Below are 14,093 nucleotides of genomic sequence, written 5' to 3'. Positions count from 1 at the left end.
CATTCCGTGTCCCTGAGCGAATGCGGATGCGAGCCCGGTCCGACAAAAGTACCGCCTCGTACTTGTCTGCCCTTTTCCACGCCCATCGAGAATTTCCACCCTCCCCCGAATCCAGTGCCGGAGCGGGTTGGAATAATCTTTTGGGTGAAATTCTGCCGATTTTCACGTCTCGCGGGCGAATATTGAATATTTCATTTCGCATCCGCCCGTTCGGTTCGCTTTCGGGCCGGCCGGAATGCTGGCATGCTCGGTGGCTGGGGCACCAACCGAAGGGTGGAAAAGCCAAAACGGATTCGAAGTGAGCACTGCCAGTCCCCAAAAGTGCGCGATTGGGGCTCATTGTTGGGATGGAAACGATTTTGCATTGAATTTGCATTAAACATTCTTGCCGAAATCGGACGCAAATCGATTCACGCGGTTTACCGGAGAACTCGTCCGGTTTCACTTCCCCTTTGCCAAATCCTTCACTCTCTCTCTCCTCCCCTTCGGTACTTTCGATTTGCGGCGTGGAAGAATTTCCACCACCGCCTTCAACCCCTCAAACGTCACCGGGTGAAAGAACTTTTGCGCGGCACAACAAGATAAAGCAAGAAAAGAAATCTCACAAAAAGAACCTCCGGGAATCACGATGAGCAAAGCATCAAGTACCATTAGAAGAAATTGATTTGACATCTACAAGCACATTCCCAATCATGTGCTTTTGCTGCCTACACACCCCGGCAGCGAAACGAGAATTTATCGCTTTCCTCGCGGCGCGCCATTCGATGAGTATTTTTATGAAGGGGGAAAACTTGTAGACGAAGCAGTCAAACCGCTTTGTGTCTCCGAACGGAACGCGCAGGAGAACGGTGAGGGGAAAAGTGAGACCGCTGCCAAACTACAAACTCAAGCACTTTCCGGCCGAGTCCTGTGATGGCTTTTGCGAGGAAATTGAACAACTCTTGAAACGTTTTTTGATTTGTTCGTTATATTTTCGACGCCAAAAGGTAAAAATTCCCAGCTGGCTTCGGCGCCGGTAAACCCGGTTACGATTTTCGCCAACAAATTTAAAAGAACAATCAATCGATAACGTCGGACACATCCCCGGATGGCGTTTTCAGCGAACATGCCAAAAATCAAACCGGGCCAAAGCTTCAAAGAAAAGAAAGTCCATTTCTGGGTACGCGGATGTATGCCCCCGCCCCACCCCGGTTCTTGTGGTGAGCGGAAGGAAAACCTCTCGTCCAGCGAACTCAGGTCACAAACCGGGGATCGTGATTCGTATCGCAATGAAAATGGGGGAAATTTTCGGCGAAGCAAAGTTTTGCCAGTACGTCCCGCTGCGAAAGTTTTGCGCACTCGCACGCCTTTTCTCTTGATGTTTCACGGTCTCCCTCTTTAGCAACTTTTCCCACTCCACCCTCCCTCTTCCCCGTCCCCGAGCGCGCAAATTCGATGGATGGAATTGTGACGGGCAGGGTTTACGCGGCGAAACCCCCGGTTCCGGTCGTTTGCGTCCGTGCATCCGCTAAGGGCGGAAAATGTTCCTCAAGGAAAACTAAAACAAAGGCTCAAATTAAGCACCCTTCATTCATTCCCTCCCCCCCTGGACCCTCCAGCCCCAGGACCAGGGAACTCTTGGACGAGGGATTTTTGCATTCGGCAATTTCGGAAGAAACACTTCGAAATACCTCAACCTCAGCTTCGTGACGTCCGTTTCGTGCCCGGGACGGTGGGAATGGGGGGTCAGAACGGTATGGGTCGGCTGGCCGCTACAGAAATGGAGTTTTAATGCAAAGCGAGTCGAAACTTCTTCTCTTGAGCCCGAACGGTCGTGAGGGGAAAGGCCATGGAATGAATGAAGGACGGTTTTCTTTTCCTCGAGCAGCGCAGACCAACCAACGGTAAAGAATGGTTCGGTAGGTGAGAGTGTTCCAATACACACCGGGCAGGGGCAAAGGAAATCACGCTTAGTTTAGCTGTTTTCGAATGAGACCATGGTATTTTCATATGAGTTTTTCAAATTCTTTTAACGTTTAATTTTGAATCAGAAATGAAATTAATCAGTAAAATACTAAGAACTTCTTTCTTCAGAGTCTATTTCAGCTGCCCTCATTTAATGCCACTATTTTCAATGCAGCATATACATACAGCATGTATAAAGTGTGATAACCTACATCAAGTAGCAAACAGGAGTGTAAAGCATAGTTTCTAGTATTTGATATTTTCGATAAAATAAATGTCAACGAATGGAAGCATTTGGGAACAAGGCGAAGCTCTTGCAAGACAACCTATATTGGAACACTTTCCCCTACAGTTCAAGAACGTCCAAAGGGTCAGCGAGGGTAAAAGTCTTCTAACGGGCGAAACCACCAAGAAGTCACCCCCTTCGACTGGTTCACCCGACTCTGGAGCTCCAGTTTGGATGAAATATTCAAAATTTGATTTCTCCCCGTCAAACCTCCCCATCACGCCGTCCGGTGGAGAATGAAACCTTGGGAAAAGTTTGGCCAGCCTAAGCAGGAAATGATGGTATCTTCCGACTGGCATCGACGAGGACGTCCGCTCAGGTAAGTTGTCGATGGCCACAACCCCATGACGAGAAGGCTCGTTGCTTTCTCTGACCCCTCTCCCCCCAAATGAACCGAACACGCAAACCTCAATCACAAGCGCCCACCAATAATGCTCTGACCTCGTTTTTCACCGGCAAGGTGGAATATCTTAGCCTAGGCTTCGCCCCCGAGGGGTTGAAGCGGAAGGGGATTGGACCGCTGCCTAACCAAACCACAGTGGGCACGCGGGTGAGAGCAGTGGGGGCCCGTTCGGTTTACATTTCTTGTTTTGAGCCGCTCATCTCACGTTTCCCGCACAACACGAACCACAAGCATTTCTCCAGTTCCGCGTCCTTAAGGCTCGGCGGAGAGGTTGTTCTTAGACGCGTGTGTATCTTAGTGTGTATGTGTGTGTGTAGAAACCGAAACAAGCATCCCATCTCGAGTTGTCCCTTAACCATGAAGAACCGGAAAACCTCGGGAAAGCGTTGATGGCGTGGAACGAAAAAACATGGGAGCGGGTTGGCGCCAGTGCAAATTGGGATTTAAAAATTCATTTCCCAGTTGCAAATGGGTTTTCCTTTTCTTGTATTTATCTTACTTTTTTCCCCCGCTAGCTCAGCCTCCCGCCACTCGCCCTGCAAAGACTGTTTCCATCTCCGTTTGTCGTTGTCATCGTCATCATCATCGGCAAGTCAGTACTTCCGCTGATCCACTCGACACACAGTCGTGGCCTCTTATCAGTGCCACCATTTTCCGTTTATATTTTTCTTCTGCGACGCCATAAAAATGAAAACAGGACAAACTCCCCGGTTTCCAGGCCAAGCTGGAGCGGTTTCGCGGTGTGCGGAAGTGATAAATGCTATTGACACTAAATGGGAGCTCAATAGGGAGAGCGGTGGGTGGGTGAAGGATGGCCCGGTAACGGTTACCTGGAGACTATTTAAATCATCCAAATATGTGTACGTGTGTGTGTACATGGGAGGTAAGAAATGGGTTATTCCTCGAAATGATAAATGTTGCTTCCATTTGTTCTCGCCCACAGCATGAGATATGGTTCAGATTTGTGTTTCATTCGTTTCGCTCGCTTATGGCGACGGCGTTAAGTTATGTTTATTCTCCGCCGTTCTCTTTTCCGTTTAGCGAAACCAACCCTCAAGCTAACCGAAAGCATCGGTGGAGGCACTCCTTACATTTTTGTGTATGCAAATGTCCTGGAAGGAAGCTTTTTTGGAGCCACTCTCTACTGCCATAATGGCCGCGCAAAGGTTCCGCCATTTATGTTTCCCTTGTGTCGGGAGGAAAAGGTAAAGCGGATTCTTCTACTAGTTTTTCCCACCAACGTCTTTTTTGCTCCCTTTTCAGCTGCAACTTCCCAGAAAGGTTGAAACCACGAAGTGGCGTGGACGCTGTTGCAACTCCACTGCTGCGCCACTTGAAGGCTTCATTTTATGGCAAAGCCACTGCTCTTACCGTCTCGAGCCCCTTCGCCATTGCTATGACAATTTTCATGTTTACCGGGCGGTTTTTTTTTTTGCCACTGCTCCAAAATGCTTTTACGACGCTCATCGGGCGCCGTTTCGGGATTACCGGACAGTTTTCCAGCTTTGATGCAGACACGTCGGCGGGATATGCTGTGCTGAAAGTTGCTGCACTTTGGGGCGTTCTTTATCTGTTTGTCCCGAAGGGAAAACTATGGCAGCAGATTACTGATAGAGTGTAAGGTGGTGAAAGAGGGAGGGTGGGAGGAAGGGGGACACTCATACCAATCCTAGCGAGTCCTTCAGTGCAGATACTTAAGGTGTGCTTCGGTACATTGCAAATAGCTAAAGTTTCCGTTCGTTAGGTGTGATTTTAGCAGCAATTTTGCCATTTGCCACCGACATTTCGGTCAACATTTTGTGAGTTTGTTCCTTATGTACCTCACTCGGTGTCATATGCTCGCGTCACGTACACTGAATTAAAAAAAACAGGATTTTACTCAGGCTATCGACTTCAATGAATGTAACATAAAATGGACCGTAAAGATGAAATTGTTTTATATGTAGTATTGCAAACTTTGAGTCTTGTTAGTTCCGGATAAAATACAACGGATACAACGAAACAGGAGAACAATGAAAATATTAACATAAAAAAGTCCTACCACGGTTATTATTATAAATATAAAATTTCCAATATCATTGACTTGTCACCAAGCAAGATCTCTAATCACTAGCTGATTTTTCTGTTTGAGTTTTTTTCTTACATTTGCAAGAAGTAATGCGAGTTGTACGCAAGCAGCCCATAAACAGACGCGAATATTCCCTTCCAGAAAACGCTAGAAAAAAGAAAAATCCGCACGTTCCACGGCAGTGATTCTGCGAAACGGAAAAGCAAACTTCGAGCCGAACGAACATAATAACATAAAAAAAATGCTACATCGAGTTGTGGAAAAAACATGCTTACGGAAAACATTCCACCGGATGCTATCGCCATTTCGTACAACAACGGAAAACACGCACACACAAAAAACCACATCCAGAGAACTCGGAGAACACAACGACCAGCGGTGAAACTGAAAAGGTTACGAAATGCTAGATGCTGTGCAGCCCGACTGGCGCCAGGGCTTTTCCTTTTTATCGGTCTGTCTGTCCGTCTGAGACGCATCCGATATCGCTCCGGGATGGGAGCTCGACATCGATGCCAAAGCGGCGCCCTTTATGTAAACTATATTTTATTTTTTCATTGCAAGCCCAGACGATGAAGCGAAAAAGTGTCCGCACAATTGCAATGATGCAATTGAAGTGGTGCGAATATGTCGACGCTTTGCTACCGCGAGGTGAGGATGTTTGTACGTTTTGGGAATACCTGTGGTTTGTGGAATTTACGACATAGGGATGATTGAGGCAGATCTTGAGGTTTTGTTTACATGTTCAAATATAGTAAAAATTTGTCGATACAATCTGTAAAACGCACAAGCCATTTTCCATCTGTATTATAAGTTTTATCTCATATAGTTGTTTCAAATTACACACACTACATACAGTGTACATGTTTACTTTTTATAGCTGTTGATAATTCGACGACCATGAAGATGACATGAAGCATTGAAATGGAATTAAGTTTTAATTCTAAGCGTGTTCAAGGTATTATATAAAATTAAGTTCGAATAGTTTTATATTTTATGAAAAGAAAGTTAATTAATAAATCAATCAAACACAATAATTTTTAAAAAAACATATGCATTTTTTTAAACTATTAATCATGATCTGCAAAATGTAGATGACATGCTTAATCAAACTCATTGTAGAAATGATTCATCATCGTAAACGTTCGCTGGATGGGAGTTTATCGATTTCAAAAGTGAAATTCATGATGCCGATGTGAACATGAAACCATAAACTTAAAAAAAAAACAATCATAACATCCAACCAATGCGATAGAACTCATCGCCACAACCATTAGCAAAATAGCGTGCGGAAAAAATCGTTAAGAGTTTATTCGGTGCTGGTTGTGGAAAGTGGACGATAACTTGGGTCTATCTTTTTCCGTCCCATGTCATAAAACCCACTCCCAGCGCCAGAGACCTACGTAATTGGATTTTATTGACACTCCTTACTTCGCGGGGAATGTATTTCCCCACCGTTCCGCAACGGTGGCCTGCCGGGAAACTATCCATGCCATTATCCTACTGTAAAAAGGATTGCGAATAAAAATTATACTAAAGCTATTGAACCTACCAAAAGCAGGTCAACGCTTCCATAAACCATAATCAACCATCACCGCACTGGGGGCCATTCGGACGAAGGAAATCGAAATGAAATTAAACATCAGGCTCATCTTGAACCGTCCGTTCGTTCGTTGTAGCTGTGAACCCTTTTTCCCCCACCAGACCGGAGAAAATCCCAGCCGCACTGCTTAATGCCTCATATAAGGGCCATCTACAACCGTATAAAAATCGAACATTGTGCCAGCAGCAGTCGGTGAAGAAACTTTTGATAAGACCTAATTGCTCACCGCAAAACGCAAATTTCGCATTCAGCCCGGATTATCCGAAAACTGCTCGTTGGGACGTCCCTTTTTTTTGCTTCGGTTAGGATCGCTCCGGCTGGTTTTTTGGTAGGATGAGGAAGAAAGCTTTCCCCGGCACTCCTACCGTACGTTCGTCTCGTAGTCCCTAGGCCCAAAGGCCTGTTTGTTTGTTTTAACAAGCCGTTTAGCCGGTAAGCCTGAGGAACCCGAAGGAACCTAGGGCTAGTTAGGGATTCACCAGGCACCAGGGGTGAAGTGAAATTAATCTGTCGAACCATTCAATTTCAGCCACGCTCTACCGTCTCCACGTCCTCAGCCTTGTTATCCCTTGAGGATAGAAGCTACTATCCTACTAGCTCGATCGCATTGGAATGGCTTGAAGATAAGGAAAAATAATTTCCAATGTTTGTTTTCTACCGAAAGGAGCGAACCGGTAACGTCGTTTTTGCCTCGTAAATCTTCGCCTCCCCCAACTGAGCGTGGGAGCGCGAGAGTCGGAACAGGCGCGAGGTGACGCGGAAAGCGAAATAAACGGAAAACATGTTGATTTTCTTATCCCTATAGCTTCTGCCTTTCCGGTGTGTGTCTGTTGGTATTTTTACTCGCTCTGCGTCTTCCGTCAAGGCGCGAGAAGATTCCCCCTGGAACTTCCTGCAAATCGAACGGGGCAAACAATCAATTTCCGTCCGATGCCGGTCGACGCCAAAGCGATTGGCTTTAAGCAGGGCTCCAGCTTGAGGGCAGAGGCAAAATGCTTTTTGGCACCCTTCTCGAAGTCGGTCCCGACGAGCTTAGCGGAAAATCTGCTTTACACCGCTTTTCCGCCCAATGCAATTGAATTTCACCACGACATCGGTTTCGTCCACTCCTTGAACGTACCCTCAGTACACTTACTTTCCAATCGATTCTTTCTTTTTTTTGTCCTGGTCCCTTTGTGACATTTTATTTGTGATGTACCGATGCCAGTATATCTCTTTGACGGGGATGTGCAAACAGGATGATTATTGGATATATGGGAGGGATTTGAACACTTCGATAAGTCACCATCCGGCACTCCCGAGGGGTTCGATTCCATGGATACTTCTGCCACGCATAATGGACAACCGGCGGTCGGAACGATCCTTGACGACACTATCTAAAACGTCGGTGAAATCCACTCGACACCCCACGACCAGGCATCGCGACACACGACGCAATGACCGGGTAGATCAAATGCTCATTATCAACTTCATCGTCCACCATCGTCACCAAGGATCGCAAAATCTGGATCGCTTTCTCGCCCGTCCGTCGGTGGACGGACTTCCGGACGAGGGCGTCGAATAATAATCTTAGCGACCGGACACCGTACCGTGTATGGCTAGGTCCTCTCCAGTCATAACGACCAGATTATGACATGCTAATTAATTTCAATGGTCTGTCATCGCGTCCGGTCGGTTCGGGTGAAGTGTTTGGCTTGAGGACTCGCCTGCGATCCTGAAACCGAACCATCGCCATCATGATCCCAAGCTTCCAACGGTGATGGGTTTCTCCAGGTCCTCCAGGTCGAACTTCTCATTAGCTGACCGACTCTCCGGGTGGTGTCTTCCAGTGCAGGGTTCCCGGAGTTGCAACCTGAAACCTTTCCGATCCGGGGTGCACACAACCATACAACATATTTGTCGCGTAACTTAATTAAACCATTTGTACGCCTTTTGTGCCGTCCGGACGGCCCGTTTCTCCCGGGTCCTCCAAAGAAGCACCCGGGTGGATTCAACGGGCAGTGGCAACGCTGGCGCACACATGCACACGTAGGAAAACGTGCACACGCTCCGGCGGACCGTAACGATGCAGAGACGTAAATCCTCGCCGGACGAGAATCAAGACAGCACATACGGGGCATAAGCACCCGCCATGCCTCTCTACTCCAGTGTTCACACACAGTTTTTCGTCGTGGTTCGTTGATTCCTTCGTCCGAGAAGGTCCCACGGGGTTGAAGCAAAGGCGTTGGCGTGGAGGAAAAATGTAATTGAGATAACTCACAACCATTCGCCCACGATACAACAAAGATCCTGTTGCTCTAATCCTCGCTCTTTAGCGGGTTTTTGTAGTATTTTATACAGTTCAGTTGAATGGTGAACCTTTAAGGATACACCCGCCGAGCCCTCCAAAGTCCGAAGGCCACCGTAATTAAAGTAACGTCGAGCAACGGTTGCTACCACAACGACATCACGGCACCAGCTCCGACAATGCCCATCCATGAGCCGACGGTGGTTATATAAATATAATTACAAAACACGGCCGCAGGTGGAATAATATTGCGCCAGGTGTGGCAACAACAGCAGCGGTGTTGTTACCCTGCCTCGCCATAACTGTTTCGGGCTGTCGTTTTGCTAATTATGGTGCACGTCTTCTGCATAATGCGAAGCTCGAACCGGATCGACGTTATCGCAAATTAATCCGTCAAAATCAAATGAACTTGGGAAATCGCATTCGATAGGATTATCAGAGCGATAGCGAAAGAATATGCTAATTTCGCCATACAATTAACATAACACACATATTGGCATGGACGCGATTCTTAGGGTGGAACGGATTGAGAACTCGTCGCTATGCCCAAGAAGCTGAGTTTTTGACTTCATTAGTCCATTTTTAGAAATTCCCATAAGTAAGTCCATAGAAAGTTTATTCGACTCATGTAGAGTAATCCTCGGAGTTACCGTAGACGAAGAATTGGAGTTTGAAATTTCTGAAAACCTTGAAAAATCGAGCACGAACGCTAACAAACTTCTCAGGCTCCATAAAAGGTTATGTCGTGGACATTCTGATTGAGTAATTACAGTGAAACAGAGTATTTTAGAATATAAAGTTAAATGAAGTTTTATACATATTATAATCAAATGAACTCTTGTCAGTGATTATGCCCAGAATATCTAGAATCTCTCGTATTTAACACCTTAACCATAAACTGACTTTATCATCATGAGATTGGGTTATGTGTTTCCATTACTTACCTCATCGATGAACTCAAAGTCACCATCGCCATACTTGTTGTTCGGGAGCTTTTTCTTCGCATTCACCTCCAGCGAGCCAAACGTGGCCAGCACCAGGATCACGGTGAAGCTAAACACGAACTTATTCATCTTGCCGCGTACTCCAATCCTGCTGTTGCCGAAGAGAGGCGCACTACAATCCTGCCGTAAAACGGTTGCGCTGGTAATGAAAAGAACGGTAAGGATAAAGGATGTGTCACAAGTCACTTCCACCTAGACGGTCGAGAACTAATGTTGCCGATAGAACTAGAAGGGCTTCCGAGGGGTGTTTTTATTTATGCGTAGCAGAGAACTGAGAAAGCACGACCGCACGGTGCGGGAAACCAAGAAGTATCGAGCGCACTAATACTTTTGTAACGCGTATCCTGTCGGTGCCAATGGCTACTATGATTTACGCGACAGCGATAAGAATGGCGAAGGAAAACCTTCCGGGTTCGCTAGCTACGCTACGGTAGCTGCTCGCAAAGACGGCTGATTTGTCACTGTTTTCCCTTTTTGCAGACCTTCGTCTCGCACTTGCGCCGCTGGCATAACACTCCTGCATTCGGTTGACGGCCGTGATATTCCTCGCTACCCCTCCGAAGCTTCCTTCCGAAATAGCGCTACACACAACTCCTTTGTAGTACCACCTTTGACGATGTTTTGGAATGTCGCAATGATGGACGCTAAACACGGAAAAAGGGTCCTCGGGCGCACCTTACGCACGTCGATTGTAAGATAATAGATTTTGCTGGATACACACCTTTTCAACAACACGAATGATTGAGACACTAAATTGCACTAAAAAACACACACACTGCCTGCGTAATGATTCACAATAATAGCCTGCCTAGAGGCAACCGGACGCTTACCACACTTCCGAAACGACGAAACGCACGATTCCGATTGAAAAGTGTGCCACCAGTGATCCAGTGAATTACCCCCAAACCGATGAAGAGTCCAGCATGCCGTCCTTGTCGTCCAACGGTCGTCTGCAATGGATCGCTGCTCTCCCCGATCCCCCCTTCAGGTCACATCCACACCAAACTCTACGGACCGCGAATGCGCCCATACCACCGTACCATGTCCTTTTTACTCCTCCATCCTGAATCCCGCGGACCTTGGCGCAGGCGCAATTCGAACCACTGCAGGAAGTGACATTCGCCCATGAGATCCGTTCCGGGAATGTAGCTATGGTTCCTTATGACACAGCCCTGTCTGGAAAGGAACCACTTTTGAATTGGAGGCCGATAACCTATTCGATGCCGTTAGGCGACCAACTACGATGGATTCCGTATTCCCATCAGATTGTTAATCAGTAGCAAAATCGTGCTAATTAATTTAAGAGAGTTCAGTAAGAAGATGCTAACATATTCGGACAGAGTGAGCCTGAAACTGCGGCAAAGATGTAAAAAACACAAACGATTTCATTGATTCGTAGGTAACACATTTTATTAAATGCTGCAACACTTTCGTTGTTACTTAAACTACACCATGGCTTTCTTCCGGCCAACTCGTGTGTCCATACGATGTTGATGTGCGATGTCAATAAATAAACTTTCGTTCCCAAACGCGGGAGGATTCGAATAAGTCGAGTGCAGTGTCTCAAGGAAACACTTTCTGTGCTGATACTTGCTTGCTATCATATGTTTAAGTAAAAATACACATCATTATCATGCAGCGTTGTTCGGTAGCGATCCGTTAGTGTTATTGCAGTTGATCAGTTCTGTTGGCCTGTGTTGCGGTCTACTTCAACGTAATGTAGTGCCACTTATCGACTGCGTGGGGATAAAGAATGAAAAAGAGGTTCATGCAAACGTTTGCAATCATTAGTAAATAAGTACGAAAATGGGTTTATACATGAAAAATATTATTTGAACAAAAATTACAAGAACTAAAAAATTATTAGCGCTTCTGCCAGGTGAAAGTTCATTTATTTGAAGGTATCTTATTAATAAAACTAAATTGCAATCATAAAACCGTTAACAAACACCCTCTACTACTTAGAAGCATCTAAAACTATTGCGCGTTTTTGTGATACAGCTACATCTATTTGGCGGCCTACAGCTTGGCGTAAGTATTTTCTTGACGGAAGTGCCATTTGTTAACTGGAGAAGGAGAAGGTGAGATGAGGAAGAATAATACAATACATTAGTATTGGCTGAGCTTGTTAAACTACAACTAGAGCCATTGTCACTTAGTCTTTTGAAGACTTTATATACACATTTTGCTAGTTGCAGGTACTGAGGCGACCAACGAATTTATTTGTTTTAGCAGAAGAAGATACACAATAGCAAAACATGCAAAATAATGTAGTAATAACTTACGTGTCTCACTAACGGGCTCGGAATTACCACCAGTTGAGCTCCTGGCAAACACCTCATCGGCGGCATCGTTTGCAACCAGAAATGGCGATCCATCTACAGTGGTGTTGAGGCTACAATAAAATATAGAGATAAAATGTTCCTGTTGCTTGTGGAGAAAAACTTCAGTGTAACGTACCAGGAAATTCCATTATCGTCGACCTCCTTGTTCACCAGCTGCTGCCAGAACCGATGGGTCTCCTCCACCGTCTTGGTGGCAAACGCAGCATCCTTGGCCTCGCCGTTGAATGCGAACTGGTTCTCGGGCTTGCCGTCCGGAATCTTGTAGATCTTGAACCACTCGACCGAAGCTTTCAGCAAGCCGGGGAACACGGTCTCCACGTCGTTGATGTCGTTCACCTGATCGGCGACCGGGTCGTTTACGCTGATCGTGATGATCTTCCAGTCCGTCTCGCCCTCGTCGATTAGTGCAATGGTGCCGAGGATTTTCACCTGCAGCACCTCACCCCGCTTGGCCACTCGCGAGCCGATCTCCAGCACGTCGATGGGATCGTTATCGCCCTTGCAGCCGGTATCCGCGTCGAGGTGGTCGGGATTTTCCCATGTTTGCGGGAATGCACCGTAGTTCCAGATGTAACCGTGGTGCGGGAAGCAGTTGGCTACGAAACGTAGCTTGCCCTTCTTCACGTCCTGCTTGATCGGATTCAGCCCTTCGGACAGACTAATTTCCATTTTTGCGTTCGTCCACCGGGGAACCTCCACCACCATGTTGTAGACCGTCTTAGCATCGTTCGCATAAAGTGGAATGTCGTGCAGGGGGGAAATAGATTGGCCGTTTTCGTTCTCTGCGGTAAAGAAAGAAAAAATGCAATGAAAAAGAAAATGGTAAAATCGATACCACTTTCGATAGGATATGCTTGTTTCCAACTGCACTAATTGCAATAGAAGACCGTCGACTTTACATTGGTCGCGTGTAGATGTATCAGAAAGTAATTAACCTGTCCATCGGAAGAAGCACCACCGATAGTTATCAGGTTATCTACTCAAGGTAGCACTTTCATTATACCGCCACCTGATAAGTGGACGTAGTAATCTGTACAAGATATCAAGAACTGCTGTACGCTACAATTCATAGAAGGGAGTTAACTGTACTTCTAATTCTACAAATTTCTAAATAAACGCTGCCCTTATCAGGCGATAACGTAAAGCTTGGCAAAACACCGCGGAGGTCAGCACTTCCGCGGGGGCAAAGTAACAACAATTAAACGTGAGTCAAGTTCTCGGTCGCGAAACACATGCCAATCGCTGACGATAGTTTAGCGGAGCTCCGGTTACAATTGTAAGCTTAGGCGCCGTACAAGATCGGTTGAAACGTCTAGGTTATGCAATTCGGTGCCATGAAACGAACCGTTCAGCACATGCAGCGAGCTTCGCTGGATCAATATGACGTTGTGAATAAAAGACAACCTACTGCAAACAATGCAGCTAATTGACTAATGGAATACTTCCGACAATGCACTCGTTGTTACGATGCGGAACACGTTGACGGAGGTCCAAGGAGACTGGTGTCGTGTCAGCTACGATACAAAAATACTCACTAAAGTACACCCGGTAGTCCGTGGAGTTCGGGGCGCCACGCTCTGCGATTTGATACTTGCTGGCCGTCATATTCGATGCGCTGTGTACAAAACTTCGACTGCAAGAGATAACTCGGCCGGTAGGTGTAGAAAACGCCACTAGATGCGGTCGCCGTTTGTTGTTCGGACCGGAATGGATGTCGCGCGAAATAAGAAAACGCTGCTCAACTCTAGCTGCCGCAAGGAACGAATGACAACGTGTTGAAAGGACGACAGGAATACGACTCGCACAACACCGCCACGCCGTCGATTGCATGTTCTCTTTTCCCCGCGTTCCCCGTTTTCCTATGTGGTACTAGGCTTCGCCGCACTGACAGCTCAGTCACGCGCTAAGAAAATCGCCACGGTGTCTACAGTACACCAGGTGAGGTCTTTGGTTTCGTTGAAAAATAACTTCAGGAACTAGGACCTTCAACGAACGCTGAGAGCGGTTAATAGTTAATAACATGTTCAAACGGAGAAATCCTCTCGTTTTAACATGGTGATTGTTATGCAAATACAATTAAATATGGCTGCCAAGACGAGATTATAAACTCACCTTTAATATTGTATTCGCCTTGTCTCCATCTCTAACTTCGGTTT

General features: G+C 46.4%; 2 protein-coding genes across 2 annotated transcripts in view; both read right to left on the bottom strand.

Moving 5' to 3' along the window:
- Positions 1-9,661, bottom strand: part of LOC131287705 (proteoglycan Cow) — a 78,860-nt gene extending 69,199 nt beyond the window's left edge. The window contains exon 1 of the mRNA XM_058316782.1: positions 9,533-9,661. Coding sequence (XP_058172765.1) covers positions 9,533-9,661 — 129 coding nt within the window. The remainder of the gene's footprint in view (positions 1-9,532) is intronic.
- A 1,950-nt stretch (positions 9,662-11,611) lies between these two features.
- Positions 11,612-13,784, bottom strand: LOC131286510 (inorganic pyrophosphatase). The gene is made up of 4 exons (XM_058315470.1): positions 13,473-13,784; positions 12,053-12,719; positions 11,878-11,987; positions 11,612-11,658 (listed from the first exon to the last, which is right to left on the bottom strand). The coding sequence occupies exons 1-4, from the start codon at positions 13,765-13,767 to the stop codon at positions 11,612-11,614; spliced, it is 1,119 nt and encodes a 372-aa protein (XP_058171453.1). The 5' UTR covers positions 13,768-13,784.
- Positions 13,785-14,093: the final 309 nt, after the last annotated feature.

This window comes from Anopheles ziemanni, chromosome 3, assembly GCF_943734765.1.
Source record: "Anopheles ziemanni chromosome 3, idAnoZiCoDA_A2_x.2, whole genome shotgun sequence".
Classification (NCBI taxonomy): Eukaryota; Metazoa; Arthropoda; class Insecta; order Diptera; family Culicidae; genus Anopheles; species Anopheles ziemanni.
Note: the sequence above shows the minus strand (reverse complement) of the source record. Positions and strands in the feature narration are given on the sequence as shown.